Genomic DNA, 18,920 nt, shown 5'->3' on the forward strand with positions numbered 1-18,920 from the left:
ACTTCATATCCCCATTTTGAAGGGTAAAAGTTAGATTTTTAAGGGTAAAAACTTGTCGAAATGTTTTGCCTTCAGACTTTGTGTGCACGTTTTATTCCGAATGCTGCTTGATGGCGGACGATTGCTGCCCGTCACCCGTTCGGCCCGGACCATTGGCTGGCGGGGCGGAGACACTCCCCTCGCGCACCGCCCCCCCATCCGGGCTGCAGTGATGCCGCAGAGAGCGGCCAGCGGTGTGGGCAGGAGACGAAGGAGCGCACCGGGGGTGAGACTCAGCCCAGTCTAACGGAGGAGGAGCACACCGAGCACCGAGCACCGAGAGCCCGGCCAGGGTGGAGAAAACACGGCGTGGCTGCCTCAGCATGCACCGAATAACGGGGAGAAACGGGGACGACAGTTTGATAGAGATGAGCCCGACAGATTCCTTCAACGGTGAGTATCTGAGAGCCAGAAACAGACCGAACACTGCAACAACAAAAAGTACATTAAAAAAAGAAAATTAGAATCTCATTTTACAGCAGAAGTTCTATTAATACACAAGGAAACCGCGTAAGACTAAATCATTGTAATTTACAATATCTGCTGCTTTTAGTTAAAGAGCTTTCAAATCTTTTAGTATTTCTATTTCATTTATACTTTCATTATGAGCATGTGCTTGAAAATGCCATAACCTTACAATCACCAACCAAAAAAAACCCTCCCAAATCAAACAGGACAAGCAATATTGTTTGCTTAAAATATTGAGCTTTGTTTCTTTTACTTGTACAGATAACATGTTAACTATATCTCCCATGATGAAGGGAGTTATTTTAAAAAAAGCCATGATATTTTTTTTTAGTCTGGTTTTCCTCTCAAGCAGTCAGCAGTGACTTACTGCACAGGCAGCTGGCCTGTTTACTGGAAACTCCCAGTCACTCACAGACAGCAGCCACTTCATCCCCCAGCACAAACCCTCAATGCCTCTCAGGTCCCAAACACACACCACCACACGGGCCTGAGTTTATTCAACCATCTATGGCTGAAAAATGTGTCGCCGAATGAAATCTGAATGCTCTCTGAATGCTCTCCAGCAGCATTTACCAGCACCAATCGATGTGGAAGTTTAGTATTTCACCTGCAGTGCCATGAGTTTCACATTATGACACTCTAGCTGAGAGAGAAAGGTGAAGATCAGCTTTAATGTGCTTTGTGATAACAGTTGGAGCCGTGTTTCACATGACAACATAACTTCATACTCTAAATAATAATCATCCTAATGTAGAGGTGCACGTTACGTCTACAATTTGATGACAGACTTGCTTGTAGACTACATAAGTGTTTGTAGATGAATTACGTATTTTGAGACAATACTGAACATTGATTCAACCTTCATGTCAGATGCGAGCCGACCTACAGGTGTACATGCACCTGAAACTTGCTGCTCTGCAACAGTGGGACACCTGCTTCCTGTGACAGGAAATTAGAACAGCTCACCCATGTGTTTATGTATGAAAGAAAGTTTTTTTTTCCACACTGATACCGAAGAGAAGTAGCGCAAGAAAGATCTGTTATTTTCAAAAGGTAACCATTCCATTGTGTTGAAGTGCTCTGCAGGGTTTGCCAGCTCATGTCAGTACAGCTCATTTGTAAATCAATGTTTTTGCATTAATAATAGATGTGTGTTGAGTTACTGTGGTGGAAAAAAAGAAAAGGAAAAATCGGCCTTGTGGCAGTTCCACTGTGATCAGCTGCTCAGTCTTGAACAAAGCCTTGACTGTGGAGGCTGCTTGGTGAGTAAGAACTCTCGGTGTGACAAACTTCCAACTGTGCAGAAATATGTTCAGCTGTTTGAGAGCTGTGATAATGTGATGATTAAACAATGACTTGTTTTTAAAGAATATCAAAACATGGAAAGGTTGCCCGAACATTCTAACTTCGATTCCAGATCTGTAGTAAACTGACTGCACTCTTGATTTCTCATTTGGTTCTTCACTGGTGAGGGATAATCCCCACTAAACTTCCACATCCTAAATCAAAGCAATATAATCATGCCACGCTGCAACTGTTGAAAGAATGGCTATACAACAGCATAAAAGGAAAGAAAAAGCTCTGCAGTTGGAAAGAAAAAACCCAACAATTTGTGAGCAGCTTTGACTTTTTTCCCCTCTAAACACAAAGTTAACTCAGTGTGGACAAAAGGTTTTGCATGTTTGATTCAGGCCTGTATAAGCACATTTTTAGTGCGGCGTCCAGACTAAATATAACCTATGAGAGACCATCAATTAGGCCTGTTGCATTTCTATTTCAAAACACAGACACGGGGTGGAAAGTTTTCCCTTTTTTTTTTTTTTTTTTTTGAGCAGCGGCAGTACCAAGATTACTTGTCTTGCATTGCCATCAGTCTTGCCATTTGTTTATGTAAAACCTTTCCTCAGAACATGCTCTGAATGGTCACAATTGTCCTCGACTGGCATGGGGTGGCAAGGAAAAGTGAAATTTCAAACATGATTATTGTCCTGGTTTCAGTTTCATGCATATTCGTGGGATTTACCAAACTTCTCTGTCTTGCCTCCTCCTGCCACTCATGTCGGCAAGCAAACGCAGCAACATGGCTGGGTGTGTTCTTTTACTGTGACTTCTTCTTTCCCGGTGAAGTCGTCTCTGTGGGACTGCCGCCACCAAATGTGGGACAAATATAGACCACAACATCGACTGCCTGTCAGTGCTCCCCTCTTCGCTAAGGCAGCTGTTCATAGGCTTGAAGCTTTACAGCCACAAATCTGTGCTGCTTATTAACTTTGCTGGCGAAAGTGGGGCTCAACCGAAATGCATAAAATTGTCTGATTTGTTATCGAGAACCAATCGATTAGGTTTTGGGATGTTAACGGCTAACAGTTTCCAAAGAAATCCCCCCCAAAAACTATGCAACTGCGAAAAAATTGTCCCTTTCATCTCTTTCCATCTTCTCATGCTAAATTATTTTTGTAATTTTCTCGTAATGCATCTCCTAGAAAGCTTTGTAACCTGGTTGCTGAACCGTTTCCATAGGGACAAGTCACGGACAAACGTTATCCTCTCAGCGAGGTTCGGATACGACAGGGATTTTTTTCTGAAGTGATCTTCAAACCCAGACTGAATAAATCACCAAAAAACTGCGGAAAAATTTCCCACACAAATCATGTAGTAGGGGGTCAAAGATCGGGGAGGTAAATGTGTGTACATCTGTGTCAAAGACTAATAAAATGAAGGAATTATTAAAAAAAAAAAAAAAAGACAAATGTTGGAAGCTGTGACTTGGTGGATCAAATAACTTTGTAAATCCTTTGGTTTCCATGGCGACAAATGTGGCGTTGGCAAAAGGTATGAACTCTACCGGGTTCCCGTTCTCGTTGTTCTTTAGCCGTGGCAGCATAAGGATGTCAATTTAGGTTTTAATTTGAATTTTTTGTGTCTCATTGTCTTGCAGATGATATTAATGGTTATCATCAACACGTGTCACCCAGCGCAGGATCGCTGCAGCCTGAACAATCAGAGGTAAACGTCTCACTCGCCACACGCTGACTCATTCACTATCCCGGTAGAAAAACACTGCTTCTTACTTTGTTGTTGTTGTTGTTGTCATTTGGAAGAATGGTTTGGTATTACATTATATTTTACATTTCCTTTTTCATGCTTGTCCATACTTTTGCTAACTTTACGTATTTTTTTTATTATCAATTAAATATTCAAATATATGGAAACTTGTTCCTCATACAAGTTAAGTTAATGTTGAACTTTTGAAGTCGGATTGCTTGTTGACATCACTGTATCCTCGTCTCTTCCTTACAATCTGTAAACGTTGGAGCGACGAGTCCGTGAAGTTTTATTTAGATGTCTTCACCACCTAATCTTCATACTCACTCAATAAAGCAAGGCAGGCGAGTGAATCGTAGGAACCCCACCGTCTCCTCTCAGTCTTCGCTTGTCCATTTAGATATTACGTACGGGTGAGAGATGCGTCTAATGCTCCTGTGTTCTCCCTCTTTTACAATCTGCCTAAAGTGTCCCTTAACGCCCGATGTGAGTCGAGAGACCTGTGAGTCTCTCAACTCGAGCCTGGCCTCCCTGGCCCCCTCCGACCACAGCGACAGTCCACACTTTGAGACTCACACTTTTGAGAGAATCAATGCTTTGACTGGGGTAAGACGCCAGTCAGAGGAGCAGATGCATGCTGCTGTCACAGTCTCATTGTGTGTGTGTGTGTGTGTGTGTGTGTGTGTGTGTGTGTGTGTGTGTGTGTGTGTGTGTCATCTCCGATACACCCCTGGGATGTCCGCGCACATGTCTGACTGCTGTGGTGTGTTGTTTTTTTTATCTGATCTTTAACCTGGAAAGGTGTGTGACTTAACCCAAAGTTAGTGTTTTTTTTTTTTGTTTTGTTTTTTTTTATCCTTTTTGATTTCCTCTCTTTGGTAACAGTTTTAGCCGTTTGCTGTTGACTTTGCCCTGGTTTTGGGCTCCTCTCATTGTCAACTCGGTTCTTCCACAGTTTTCGAGAAAGCGGGCACTATTCCTGAAGTTTCGTTCCCGGGTATGGCATGGTAAAACAGGCTTGTGATGTGATGCAGCCTTGTGCTTATGTTTGCCTGCTTGGCAGCCTTCGTCTGCTCAGTGTGGAGTCCTTCTCCCACCAGCCTTAGACACCCAGAGCGTCAATGTCAGGCAAATCAATACACGTTTTTAAATTGAGAGCTGGTTGTTGGCCTTTGATCAGCACGCTATTTGTTCATTTGGAGAGTAATGGAAAGATACTGACATGAGCTACATGTTTATTTTTCTCGAAAGGTCATTAAAAATGGAACAGGCCTCTTCACTTGCTTTATTCTCACCTGTGATTATTATCGGCTTCACTGAGGAGAAAGCAACGGCCGGGTGGTGTTGCAGCATAATGAGAAGACACACGCACACGCACACGCACACGCACACGCACACGCACACGCACACGCACACACCGTGTTTGTCTGATTTGCTGTGTGCATCTGAGTCTGTGTGTCTGCTTTGGATATACACAGTATATTCAGTAATCACAGCCCAACCCTGTGCTCATGACAGGACTATGCGTAACTATATGGTATGTGCTTGACTTCTTCTTTTGACCTTTCTTAAATGTGGTCTTGTTTACACAGTGTGTGACCCATTTTAATGGCAAGTGTATAATCAAGACGTTTCTTTACTTAGATGCTTCTATTCATGGCGAAAAGAACGGCAAATGTTATGTTTCAGCCAAGAGTAAGGTTACATCAGGCAGTTTGAAGAACATGCTCGTGTAACATCAGTTAATCTCTCTTCTGCCGTTGTCCTTTGCTTATGCGCATTTAAAGCTAAAACTTTGAAGAATTTATCCAGAGGATATAGTTTGTTTTGTTTAGTTTTTTGTTTTTTGTTTTTATTTCAAACTGGTTTCTTTTGGAAAAAAAGTATGATTGAGGAAAATCAATAGTAACAGTGATTACATTGAAGACATTGTGCAGTAATACAGAAACTGACATTTATTTACCTACCTTTTGAAACAAAACAAAAAGAGATCATATCATTTTATTTATTACCAAGTTAAATGCATAAACATATTGGATGGTTATTTATGTGTTGGTAACGTCCAAGTATTAGCAATGTCTGTTCCCCCCCCCCCAATTATCTTGCATAGGAACACCATTAAGTATCATCATCAGAAAATGTATCATCTGCGGTTTATTATAACTGTAACCTTCAAATGAGAAAGTGTATCAAAAATCAGTTGGTTCCAAAACGAAGAGTAATATTTGAAAGACATTGTCATCATGTTCTACATTTATCCTCCTTAACCAAACACAAGTTGAAACGCCCTGTAGTTAGGGGTTAGTTAGTAAATGTATAGAGACCTGTGGCTGCCTGCAGTTTCCCTGACCAGAGGCAGGTCTCAGCAGATGCACTGATTCCATATGGCACATCTGTAATTACCGCAAATTAGAGAGTCCCGGCAGCAACAGGGGGAACCCACCCTGCCATGATCATCACGGTCCGATCTGGTCAGGGAGGTGAATGCAGACCAGTTGTTACCATGTTCTCAGAATTTAGAGCAAGTAAACCGTAAAACGTTGTAAACAGACACACTATCCATGTTTAGTTTGAGTTGGTACAGTCGCTGCCACGGTCGTGGATGACTTTGGTGACTTATGTAACATGTTTGAGACTCTTTACGTGTGTTTTTGATTAGCTCAGGTTATCGGATTGTTCAATTGATAAGTTTCGGAGTCCAGTGGAGTTTGTAAGATAATGCGCTGTTAACAGATTGGGCTTTGCTTAGTTGACTTACTTACTGGTCTCTGAAGAGATTTCTTGATTTGATCATTTCAAAGGTTTTATCTCAAATATGAGGGTTGAACAACACAGTGGCGTCACCTCCCCTTTTCCTGATGCTGTGCACTTATTAGATTAGCTTGCTGGCAGCAGCTATAAAGCCCTCGTGCTGATGTAATCTCCAGGACTCTCCTCTGCCTCTCCTCCTGTTACTCCTCTTTTCTATGTTATGCATGACTGAGCAAGTCGGTGCTTATCCCGGGAGGTGAGTGGACTGGCTGGAGCTCATTTGGACGAGATCAGAGGAGGGAGAAAGCGCTGCTTTCAAGGCCGGACTCCATTCCCAGGAGAAAGGCAGTTTTGCTCTATTGGGCAGCCGGCCTTTCCGCTGATGCATCATAACCATACAGGGAGTGGGCCATGGAGATAAAGTGCACTTCCTCTCCTCCCTTCCCAGACAGCGCTGGGCTGATGGACGGGGAAATCTCTGGACGGGACAATGACAGTACAGTACGTGTACATGTGGCCGAGAAGGATGATTCAGTGTTTGTTGTGATAATTGATTTCACTTTATTGTCCGCGGTCTTGCGCGGGCAGCTACTGTAACGAGGTGAAAGGAAGTACATTGTGCAGGGTTATTTTTAGCTTTCTGAACAGCTGAAGCAGCTCTGACAACGCGCAGCCATGTCTTCTCCTCCTCTCTTTAAACATTCCTGTTCTCTCCATCTTTGTCAGCTCTGTGGCTGCTGCAGGGCTCACGTCCATGGATACACACATACTTGGAATTTTCTTTAGCCACCAGCCATTCAGGTCTTATCACTATGAACCTCCTTGGTTTGAGTCTCAGATGCAGCACATTTGTTCACATCTTCTTCATTAAATCTTATCAGTGGGCCTCAGTATTGAAACACATTGGTTGGAGGAGATTATATTAATCTAGCATGTTGTTTGGAGTGAAATCTTGATATTAATCACTTGTGTTTTAGACAGTGCAGTGTGTTGTGGCAGTGGATGTGTTGTTTGTTTTGTTTATTTTTTACCCAAGACGCTTTCCGTTGTTTGACTGTCATGCTGTGCTGAACGCATCCACAGAGTTGTTGATGTTGTGTTGCGTTCACCTGTCTAACAGTTTCCATCTCTGTGCTGTCTCGTTATAGATCGATAAGCAACAGTACAGCAAAGACTCTGTGTTCTTCCGCGATGGGTTGCGCCGGATTGATTTTGTCCTGTCCTATGTTGACGATAAAGATGGGGAGAGAAAACAGGTAAGCAGTCTTTTTGGTGTATGTTTCTTCATGTGTGTTTTGTTTGTTTGTTGTTTTCTTTTTCATACTTCTCTGATTTTTGCTATCCCAATTTCCAAGCAGGTGAAACACTGTGTCAAATGTAAATAATAAAAAAAAGCAAACGAGTGCAACGATTTGCAAATCTCATAAACCCGTATTTAATTCCCAGTAGAGAAGCAGCAACACGCCTCAAAAAGTTGTTACAACCTATGTTTACAATTATGCAACGTCCCCTCTTTTAGTAATGATTATCTGTGCTGTCTGGGAAGGGATGAGATTAGTTTCTGGAGTGGGGGAGGAACTTTGTCCCTTTTTCTTCCTGATGTAGGATTTTAGTTGTTAAAAAGTCAATCTTGGAAATCTTTCCATTCTATATATTGAAATTATATGTCAATATTGAGTATGTTGCTGTTGTATGCTGTAAAGCAGAGCTGAAATAAATCATATTTTTTACCAGCTAAATAAATCATCTGTAAATATTGCACAAAGGAAAGCTGACATTATTTCTACGTCTTGATTTTTACAAGAACAGACTCATGCAGGATATCCTCTAAGTTCACTGTAAGTCAGCAGCATACCCAAAATACCTCAGCACTGATAAAGTTAGATAAAGTTGTATTGTCAGCTTTATTCAGTAATCCCCTCAAGCTTTTCCTGGGAAGGTCATTTCTATGTGAAGATATATTGCAGCTCATCTCTTTCTGTCCACTACTGAGTGCTGAGAGACTTTATTTGTTTCATACTGGGCCGTTAGCTTTCACACGTGTGTGTCACCCCGGCAATGACAACACAGCCGACTCACATTTGGCCCACGGTTTCAGTCAGTGAGTCAACACCCAGACCTCCGGCACGGTCACAACCTCACTCATATTTTCCACCGTCTGAGGGAGGGCAAACTAGAGGCCACTTCCTGTGTGTCGTTAAAAATGGTACTGAATCGATGCTCTAACAAGGAGGCTGGCTCTCGTTTGTCATTTTTCACTATAATGCTACATACAATTCAGTCACTCGTGAAAACTACTGTCGTACCGCTTTGCTGCAAAACTACTTTCAGCAACTATTTGCACTTTCATGACAGCTACTAATGAAATCCATACCTGTGGCTAGAGTAACTATTGTATTGTATTTTGTTTTCATTCAGACTTTTCCCAAATGTAACTATCATTTGAGTAAATATGCTCTTTTCATATAAATTATTTCACCTATGTTTTTCCCGGATCACATCATATACTTACTTAACTTTTTTATTGTAAGTTTATTTTTTCTCACTTATTAAAGTCCTTCCATCTGTCTTCTATGTCCCTTTGTTTTACCAGTCCATAACGGGGCAAACACAGATATACAGATAATCAGATACATATTTCACTTGTGGGCTGGTTACAGTTGCTAATTAACCTGAAATATGTGGGTTTTTTTTACCAGAGTAACTTACACATACAGAGACTTTCCCTCAGAGTGCTGAACCACTAAAACACTTTGCATTTCTAAAGTCAATCAATTTTAATCCCAGAGCAAGTAAATTTTTTTTTTGTTTAAATCCAAAACACAAATTGTGCAAAATTATGGAAAAGGACAGTGGGATAGAGAGCAAACAGTTTGGGGTGAACTTACAATGCTTGCATATTCGAGACTAAACAGACATATTGTTATGGTTGTTGTTTTAGTTTTTTGCTGTTCTGTGAGAAGAAAAAGGCATGGGAAGGTCAGAACACAACAAAACCAGAAGGGAATTGAAAACGTCACCAACGTAAAAGGTAGTCTCAGTGTGCCGTTTACCAGAAATATGCTTCAGCGGAGAAAAGGAACTAAAACCTCACAGACTGGCCGTCAGTGAGAACAGTGCCACTGGTCCCTCTGCTCAAGTGTCACGGTTCCTTTTTTTGTCTCTCCTGAAAGAAACTTTTCCATGAACCCACATTCAGTGCATAGATATGCCAACTGTTTGTTCCATCATGAGTGCTAAACATACAGTATTATATGTAGGTTTTCTGTGATATTTTGCTTTCGTTCTTCTATTGACTCAGGAGCGGAGGAAGGTGTATGAGGCCAATTTAGAGAAAGTTGGCCTGGAGCTGGAGACGGAGGACAAAATAGTAGGAGACCCTTTTCTCTGAATTGATCATATTCCAGAAGACGTTATACAAGATTTCTGAGTCAAAATAATTTCATTCTCAGGAGTCGGAGTATGGAAAGACGTATTTTGTGAAGGTCCACGCTCCGTGGGAGGTTTTAGCCACCTATGCGGACGTGCTGAAGATCAAAGTTCCTTTCAAGGTCAACGACATCCCAGACAACAGCGAGATGCCCATGAACTGGCTTTCCACGCCTTTTCGTCTGCCGGAGCACATCATGCACCCTGAGCCGGACTACTTCACTGCTCCCTTTGACAAGAGCAAGTCTGACTTCTTCCTCATCGACAACAAAGACACGTTCTTCCCTCCTTCGACTCGCAACAGGATAGTAAGCACGCTTGGTTGTCTTAACTTCTTTGGGACCTTGAAATTCTAAACTTCCCTTGACATTAAATACTGAGTTAGGCAAGTCCATTTATAAAAAAAACAAAAACATGTTTATCCATTATTGGTAAAGTGTTGTAAGCTCCAAAGCTGAACCTCTGATCTTATGTTTCTCGCTTTGACCAGGTCTACTACATCTTGTCTCGCTGTTCATACATCAGGGAAGACTGTGGAGACCGAGAGAAGAAGGGAATCAAAAGGTTACTCAACAACGGGACCTACACCACTGCCTTCCCCTTGCATGATGTGAGCCTCTCATGTTCAACTGTTGGCCTGTTTTTATCACTGGGGAAAAACACTGTCTTTAGTGGAGTGTGCGCTCATACCCCCGAACATAAACATCCTGTTGGAGATAATTGCAAATTGCAGAGCGTGAAGCACTACAACGATCGTGACACTGTGGTAACGAATCCCGTTTTCTGTGTTCTTGCAGTCTCGATACTGGACAAGATCAAGAGATGTAAATTGTGAAAGTGAGAGATACAACCTCTACAAACACTGGGCCCGATTTTTCTGTTTTTTCAAGGAGCAGCCCCTCAACCTCATTCGGTGAGACCTCAGGACAAGCCCTATTATCTGTTCTGCGTTTAATCTCGTCAGCAGAAATCACAGCCAGAATTTTTTTTTTCTGCTTTTCCTTCAACAGGAAGTATTACGGGGAGAAGATAGGCATTTATTTTGCATGGCTGGGCTTCTACACTGAGATGCTGTTGTTTGCAGCAGTCGTGGGGACAATTTGTTTTATCTATGGATTTCTCACCTACGACGACAACCAGTGGAGGTGAGTTGTATTTACAACAGTAGCCTGTTTTCGCCTGTGTTCATTTTTATTGAAGATACCCTTCGTTTCCTCTTTCAGCAAGGAAATATGCAGCGATGAAGTCGGAGGTAATACTGTCATGTGTCCACTTTGTGACAAGAAATGCGGCTACTGGAAACTCAACACAACATGCAACTCATCGTGGGTGAGTCATTTTAGATGGTGCCCACCAAGTGCGGGGTGTAAAGAGTGATCACAGATCTCACTATTTCTTTAAATGTTCTTTCTCCAGCAATCGCATCTATTTGACAATGTGGCTACAGTGTTTTTCGCCATTTTCATGGGAATCTGGGGTAAGGAAAGACTTCTGCTCTGGCGATTTACTATTTTTTGGGAACCAGTGCACCCTCTAGTGGGCCCAGTAGAAGTATCATATTTTTTACTTATCTAATTTCCTGGAGCTTTCAGGCTTGAATGTTGGCATGAACTGTATCAAAAAACATGCATTCCTTTCAAACTGGCTCTATTCTCTGCAGTGACGCTGTTTCTGGAGTTATGGAAGAGGCGGCAGGCCCGTCTGGAGTACGAGTGGGATCTGGTCGACTTTGAGGAGGAGCAACAGCAGCTTCAGCTACGGCCAGAGTATGAGACCAAGTGCACCAACCGCAAGCTGAACCGAATCACTCAGGTGTTTGTGTGCTCATGAAATACTAATACACTGTATGATACTGCTCTAACATACAGCTCAGGATCCGTGTAGCTTCCACACAGGGCAACGTCACTGATTGATAGGACTGCATCACAGATTACGGTCTTCTCTTGTATTGCTGAGGTTGGTTGAACACATTCATCAGGCCGTTTCCAGACAAGCTGGTTTGAATTAAGACTCTTTGATCCAGGCAGTATTGCTCATTACATTGGCAGTAAAAAAAAAAAGGTTTTAACAGACACGGACTTGTTAAATGAACGGTAACCGAATGCTGTAATTTGCCATGACCACATCCCACCCATCTTTAGGAAGCAGAGTTGGTTCTTGACAGGACTGCTACAGATCTATTGGGGAAATGGTTTGTGTGCTGGGCCACCGTGCTCCTCTGGGTAAGGGTGGCGCTCAGTGTGGAATGCCCGCTTGATGAGGACAGAACTTTTGTGTAGTGGCAGTTTGTGTTGACAAGACATTTCTGGAAAGGCTCAGAGGCACGAGTTTCCTTCTCTACCGCGTTTGACATTTGCCCCCTGGTGGGTTACAATTCGCAGGGGGTGGGGTGGGGGGTGGGGGGGGGGGGGGGGGGGGGGGGGGCTTTCAGGTAAAGCACGTGTTAAATTAGGAGACCAATATATGAAAGAATTGGACTGAGAATGACACAAATGCTCATTAAGAGTTCTAATTTGGCTTATTAGCTCCACCTCAGATGGGACAAGAGGTGATTAAAGGAAGCTGGCCTTATAGAGCTCTCTTTTCAGGATATAACAAAGGGTGACTGACTCCTGTGTCCATGCTTTGCTTGCTCATGATTTAGGAAATGGAGCCTTACTTACCAATAACAAGCCAGTGTGCACGCACATGTCTGTCTGGAGCCACCGTCCTGTTGTGGGTGAGCATTGTATCTTTGTTACACTTCATAAGTTTAAAGTAGTTTCATCTTCTGTGTATCCTTTCACCCTGTGCCATTTCTTTGAATTTAATTATGCTCTCCATGATGGTCAGTAATACCGTAAGACTGGGCCTTGTATGTACAAAACTAAAAGAGATGGAAACAAGACAAACTCTGTGTTTTCTGAATATAATACGGTTTCAAAATAATCTTATTGACTCAGTTCATTACATACAAGCCACAAATGTGTTACTGTTCACTTGTTTTAACATGTGACAGGTTAAACAAACATGTACATAGTTTGTTTTGTTGTTTTTAATTGCGCATGTGTACACACTTTGAGCATGACATTTCATTTGAATGTCTCCTAGTTCAAAAATACTTGGCTTGCGTTTCGCACACATCAACTTGCGTTGATTGTTTGGAGTCTCCATTGTGTATTTCTGTCTCCTGGTGTTTTTGTGCCATGTGGATTTTCTTTCATGTTGTCACTGTTTTCTCTGTCCCGAAGATCTCATTGATCATTGCCTGCATCATTGGGGTCATAGCGTACCGCTTGGCGGTATATGCGGCCTTTGCTAGCATCATGAAGGACAATCCCACCACCCAGCTGGAGGTGGTAGGCCCCTACATCACACCGCAGCTCGCCACTTCTGTTACTGCCTCTTGTATCAACTTTATAATCATCATGATCCTCAACCTCATGTATGAACGAGTTGCTATTTGGATCACTGATATGGGTGAGGCCCAGAGCAATATAATGAATCCAGCCTTTGTGTTTTAGGTCCTAAAAACTTTGAAAACGTGTTTAAAATCGTTCTGCTGTTGTGTTTTTCCTGTCTGGCAGAAATTCCCAAGACCCACCTGGAGTATGAAAACAAACTGACAGTGAAGATGTTCCTCTTCCAGTTTGTCAATTATTACTCCTCCTGCTTCTATGTGGCTTTCTTCAAGGGCAAGTTTGTTGGCTACCCTGGAAATTATGCTTACATGTTTGGAAGCAAGCTGAGGAATGAAGAGGTACACAATCTGACTTGTGATTTAGCCCCAATTTGAATTTGAATTGACTTTTCATTACCGTCTTTGTCCCTCCCTGTACCTTCAGTGTGATCCTGGTGGCTGTCTGATTGAGTTGACCACTCAGCTGGTGATAGTGATGACTGGTAAACAGGTTTGGGGCAACATCCAGGAGGCTCTGGTCCCGTGAGTACTCGCCCATCGCAGTCTATCTGCACATAGAGCATAAGCACAGATTCACATTTTTTAAAGCTTTTCAATCACCCAGGTCCTTTTTGTCACCATGCAATTTAGTTCTTTCTTTGTTAGAATAATTTAACTTATAGCATGATTCCGGATTCTCATTTGAATTTGAGAATTGTACTTTGTAAGGTTTCCCTCATTTATTCCAGCATGAAGTGGTTCCTTTTTATCTTATTTACCCTTCTTATCCAAATTTAATCTTTAACTTTATTAAGAAATGTAATTAGGAATTCACTAAGCCTTACTTGGAGTCCAGTTCCTCATTTCAATGTGTCATTTATTCCTAAAAAGACTAAATAAAAATTATCACGAGCAACAGCCAAAAATCTGTCAAGAATTAATGTGATTTAAGTAAAGTCGACACATGATCTCCTACATACATACATACATACATACATGTGGAAATTAATGACTCGTATTTATATTTATGGTCTCTGTATAATCAATCCATAACTAAAAATCAGAGAAACCATAAATAAGTAGTACTAATCGGAGATAGCTTTCAATACAAATATAATAAATATGCAGAGCTGAATACCCATAATCATAGGCAATGGTTAACTAAGATTACAACATTCACTGCCTGAAAAAAAAAAAGGTTAGACACTGAGTCATTGGCCTGATACAATAGGACAACAGATGAGAATAAAAACCTGCTCTTTGTCGCCCCCGTGTGTTCTTCAGGTGGATGAGGAACTGGTGGAGCAGTAGGAAGGCACGAAGCCACCCGGAGAGTCTGTACAGCCGCTGGGAGCAGGACCACGACCTGCAGTGCTTTGGACAGCTGGGTCTCTTCGACGAATATTTGGAAATGGGTAAAGTTGCTGGGCTCATTCAATCTATCCGACACATTCATACTGAGAAATTGGTAAAGATGGATGGATGGATGGGTGGATAAGTGGATCAAACTAAGTGTATTTGCATTGCACATTTCAGTAACAAGGTAAATCTAAGTGCTTTACATTAACACACATGTACAGATGACAAGAGTGATGCGATAGGTGAATAAAAACAAACATAGATTAAATGCAGTTTAAAACATTCAAACAAAGCCAGCGAGAAAGACTTGAGCGCCATCATCCTGCAGATGGTGCAGTTTGTCTTTTACTGCCCCTTTATTTTTTTTCCAACATTTTCTCTCTCTGTGTGCTCCAGTAATCCAGTTTGGTTTCATCACACTGTTCGTGGCCTCCTTCCCCTTGGCTCCTCTACTGGCACTCATCAACAACATCATAGAAGTCAGAGTGGACTCCTGGAAACTCACCACTCAGTTCAGACGTCCCGTGGCAGCCAAAGCTCATAGTATTGGCGCCTGGGAGGAAATTCTCAATGGGATGGCTGTGCTCTCTGTTGTGACAAATGTGGGTACTTGTCTTTGCTATCAATACTGTAAAACAGAAACATGTTTCAAATAAGCTGATTTTTCTTTTTTTCCCCCATTGTAGGCATTCATCGTGGCCTTCACGTCTGATATGATGCCTCGTCTTGTGTACATGTATGCCTACCAGCCCGAGGGCAAGATGAACATGGAAGGCTATATAAACAACAGCCTGTCTGTGTTCAACATCTCACAGATCCCATTTCACAACAGGCCAGATGATGAGGAGAATCCCTCCTGGTTTAACAGCTCCATCACTTCCTGCAGGTGTGTGCTCATAAGTCTGTGTGTTTTCCCATCTGGAGTCAGTCCAAACATCCATCACACCTTTTTTTTCACCTCAAAAGTTACATACAAAAGTTACCATTCAATTACTGTCTGAGTGAAGACCCCAGTGCAGGCTTAAGTACAAATGCATGTATTGCTGCATGTACAACACCATTCATTTTTTTAAGAGAAATTCATTTGAAAAGAATCTCTGAAATTTGACAAAAACGTATTAAGCTTTAAAACTCTTTTGTAAAAATCAGTATTGTCTTTTATTTTTGTATTCACACCAGCCCGCTATGTCCAGCTCATGTACTTAGCTTTCGCATGCTTTAAACATAATTATCTATGAAGTGTGAAAAGATAAAACAGAGATTTAATAGTCTGTTATAAAGCCCCTGCGTTGTACAGTGTGGCTTTGTTTGCAAAAATGATCGATAAATAATCCTTGTATGAGCAGTAAACATTTAAATATCCAGTACAGTAAATATGAATTCCTAATTCTGTGTACAATAAGACTTTATCGTGACTCTGAGTGATGTTGAGCTTTCAGTGTGAACCTGTGAAAATCCTGCATGAGTCCAATTGATCTGTTATGTTGTGTGTTTGTAGGTATCGTGATTACCGCTATCCTTCAGGACATGAGAAGCAGTACTCCCACACCATGCAGTTCTGGCACATCTTGGCTGCCAAACTGGCTTTCATTATAATAATGGAGGTAAAATCAGCCTTCACTTCTCCCATCCTTTAGTTATTTTCGGTGGCTTGGCTTATTATTGCATTACCAGAGCCTGGTGTTCTCACACAAATGCACAGATTTCACATCCCATGTTTTGCAGTTGTGTTTCAGTAGCCGTGACTGATGACATTCCGTTATTTTCCTCGCAGCACGTAGTGTTCCTGGTCAAGTTCTTCGTGGCCTGGATGATTCCTGACGTTCCTTCTGACGTGAGGGCTCGGGTGAAGAGAGAACGTTACCTGGTCCAGGAATATCTCCACAACTATGAGGTGGAGAAGCTGAAGATCCAACTCGGCTCACAAAACAAGGAGGAGTGTACCTGCACGCCCATGATTTACCCGTCTTTATCCAAGCATGACGTGCTGTCAGAGTGCCTCTAGCCCAACAAGCTGCTGGTCAATCAGCCTGACTCAGTGATGTAGCTTTCCTTGCTTGTATATTCTGATCCTGACCACCCATTTACTGTATTTTCTGTGTGGATTAGATCACGACACACACATGACTCAGTGGACGTTCTCGCGGTGAAAGACCAAGTCTTCATGCATGCTGAAGCTTCGACGCACTTGAATTACAATCACTCCGTCATATTTATGGCTCCTCGCTTTCTGTGTTGTAGTTATTGTGCCGTAGGTAATCACAAAATGCTGTAAAGAGAAAATCTTACACACTGTGTCTCGGCGAGATGGCTGACACTTGTTTTAATGCAACACTATTTATTTAAAGTGCCACTATGAGTAACCAAAGATGAGAGGCCTTAATATATCACACAGTTGTCATTCATTTTGCCAGTGACATGGCAATAGTTCCAATGTGGAGGCTGATATTTGTACAATATATGCAGATACATGAAACTTTGCTGGGTCATATAAAACCTAAGTAAGTTCAATATGTTTGTTAATGGCTTGAGAGTTACTGTAGCACATCTGAGCTTTGTGTGGTTTAGTTCTTTCTCCGCATTGATTTCACAGCAGAGATTTAACTAAATTTTACCAAATTCTTCCTCTCCCTCACCAAAATGTACACATTTTGCTGTTGCCCTTTTTTAACCCCAACAGTTTCCCCAAGCCAAAGCTAGGCATGTGAAGTAGCTTTTTAAATATGAAGATAAATCTTTGCTGCTGTTTATACTGTAAGGACAGACTTGCGTCCTGCTAAGGCCAGTTGTTCAGAAGCAGCAGCAGCAGCAGCTGCTGCATTTTGACCGTTGACAGCGTGTCCTTTTCCTGCAGCTGAGAGGAGAATGAGAGTGAAAAGATCCCTTTTTAATGTGCCTATGTTTACCAACACATCAGAGCTAATGAAAGGCTGCTCCCCACCTACTGAACTATGTTTGCTCCATTACGCAAAGCCCGTCAGCCATCACCTCGTGAGTGTGCTTCTGGTTTCCTCAGCTGCGTCTGTGTGCAGAAACGGAAAGATACACGTTCTGGGTTTTCTCTTCTCTTTTTTTTTGGACTTTGCACAAAAGCACTTGATGAGAAATGACTACCAAGATGTAAACCTGTCAAACCAATTGCTGTCATGATACTATGTATTCGTAATCAGTGTTTTGAAGCAGCATTGTGTGAGAATCTTTGTCCGTTTAAAGAGAATGAGACATACTGCTGGTAAGAAGGAGCTCCCACTTTGCATTTTTATGTTTAGGTTCAATTTAAATGTTAAGATGTAGTGTATTTGTTTTGGGATTATATGAAGGACATTTCACAGTTATTAGAATGGATAGACATATGTGAGAAATATATATTATATAAAGTTGTTTTTTTTAAGTAGCTGACTGGTTGTGCTACAAAATCTGTTCAAGATCTATTTAGATATGGATATTTAAATGCACCTCCCTACCCCAGTTTGCCTTCAGCAAAAGTAACAACCTGTCGATGCCTTAATACATATGATCAGTTGTCTTTGCCATTTTATTTTATTGAGCTTCTTTTCTAAAAAAAAACCCTGTGTATGTTCCCTTCAGTTATACTTTAGTTACAATATTATATCATTTCCGGGGGGAAATGGAACCTGTTTACTATATACTTTGAGTTCTTATGTTGTTATTACTATTATTTTCTTTTTTTGTAATTGTCCTGTATCACATACAATGTAACAAAGAAAAATCTCCTAAATAAATTAATTACCTGTTCAACTTGAGCATGTGTGTGACCGTTGGCCTGTCGGCAACACTCTGGTACAGGTAGGTTGAATTTACTGTAACTTTAAATACATCAGGTTATTCAATTCAATTCAATTCAATTCAATTGAGGGACACCAGTTATTACGTCCATGTTGTTTGGACTGTGGGAGGAAAAACCCACCGGGAGAACATCCACACAGACCTGCTCAGATTCAAGCCTCCAACCTTTTCACAACCTTTTTGAGGTGAGAGTGGCAAACCATTTGAAAATTAAACGTTTCTGATGTTTACTCCAAAAGTAAGTCCATTGTTGGAAAAGGGATCACTCTCATGTATTATTCTTACTGATTGTTGGATATGGTGACTTATTGCAATCTTGTTATTGAATTGTTGTGTTAAATTGAATGTAGTCCTTTGGCTTTGGACTGATTGCTTTAAGCATATAGATACACCCGATGAGCTGTTTGATTTTATTTCAAAGATTGCTTGAAATCTGATGAATAAACATGAAACAAAGGTTTCCAGTTTCCTCTATCTCGTTTCTCATCAGGCGAGGTTGGACTTCCTGACACAACACCGCCTCTGCGTGGTTGACTGAGTACTGTACTTTACAGTCTGCTTGCACATGATGCGTCCACAAAGCAAGCCTCTTTTTTTTTTATCAATGAAAACAGTTCCAACATGAATCTAGTTAAGTATCATG

The 18,920-nt window shown here is 41.6% G+C and overlaps 1 protein-coding gene across 7 annotated transcripts; it reads left to right on the forward strand.

Annotated features, from left to right (window-relative positions):
- The first annotated feature begins 251 nt into the window (after positions 1 to 251).
- On the forward strand, positions 252 to 18,234 carry ano5a (anoctamin 5a). 7 transcript variants are annotated; one of them, XM_080504682.1, is made up of 23 exons: positions 252 to 432; positions 3,446 to 3,513; positions 4,021 to 4,158; positions 4,508 to 4,559; positions 6,752 to 6,804; positions 7,452 to 7,559; positions 9,605 to 9,673; positions 9,756 to 10,040; positions 10,223 to 10,342; positions 10,530 to 10,645; positions 10,743 to 10,877; positions 10,956 to 11,061; positions 11,149 to 11,209; positions 11,393 to 11,544; positions 11,874 to 11,954; positions 12,963 to 13,191; positions 13,299 to 13,471; positions 13,557 to 13,654; positions 14,396 to 14,526; positions 14,867 to 15,072; positions 15,157 to 15,356; positions 15,969 to 16,074; positions 16,245 to 18,234. In XM_080504682.1, exons 1-23 carry the CDS (start codon positions 363 to 365, stop codon positions 16,473 to 16,475), a joined length of 2,988 nt encoding a protein of 995 aa, XP_080360808.1. In that variant the 5' UTR covers positions 252 to 362; the 3' UTR covers positions 16,476 to 18,234. The 7 variants fall into 7 exon arrangements, with proteins under 7 accessions (XP_080360808.1, XP_080360809.1, XP_080360810.1 ...); XM_080504683.1 differs by lacking the exon at positions 11,874 to 11,954 and adding an exon at positions 12,377 to 12,451; XM_080504684.1 differs by lacking the exon at positions 6,752 to 6,804 and having other exon boundaries at positions 4,508 to 4,549.
- Positions 18,235 to 18,920: the final 686 nt, after the last annotated feature.

Source organism: Blennius ocellaris (assembly GCF_963422515.1).
Source record: "Blennius ocellaris genome assembly, chromosome: 11".
In the NCBI taxonomy this organism is placed as follows: domain Eukaryota; kingdom Metazoa; phylum Chordata; class Actinopteri; order Blenniiformes; family Blenniidae; genus Blennius; species Blennius ocellaris.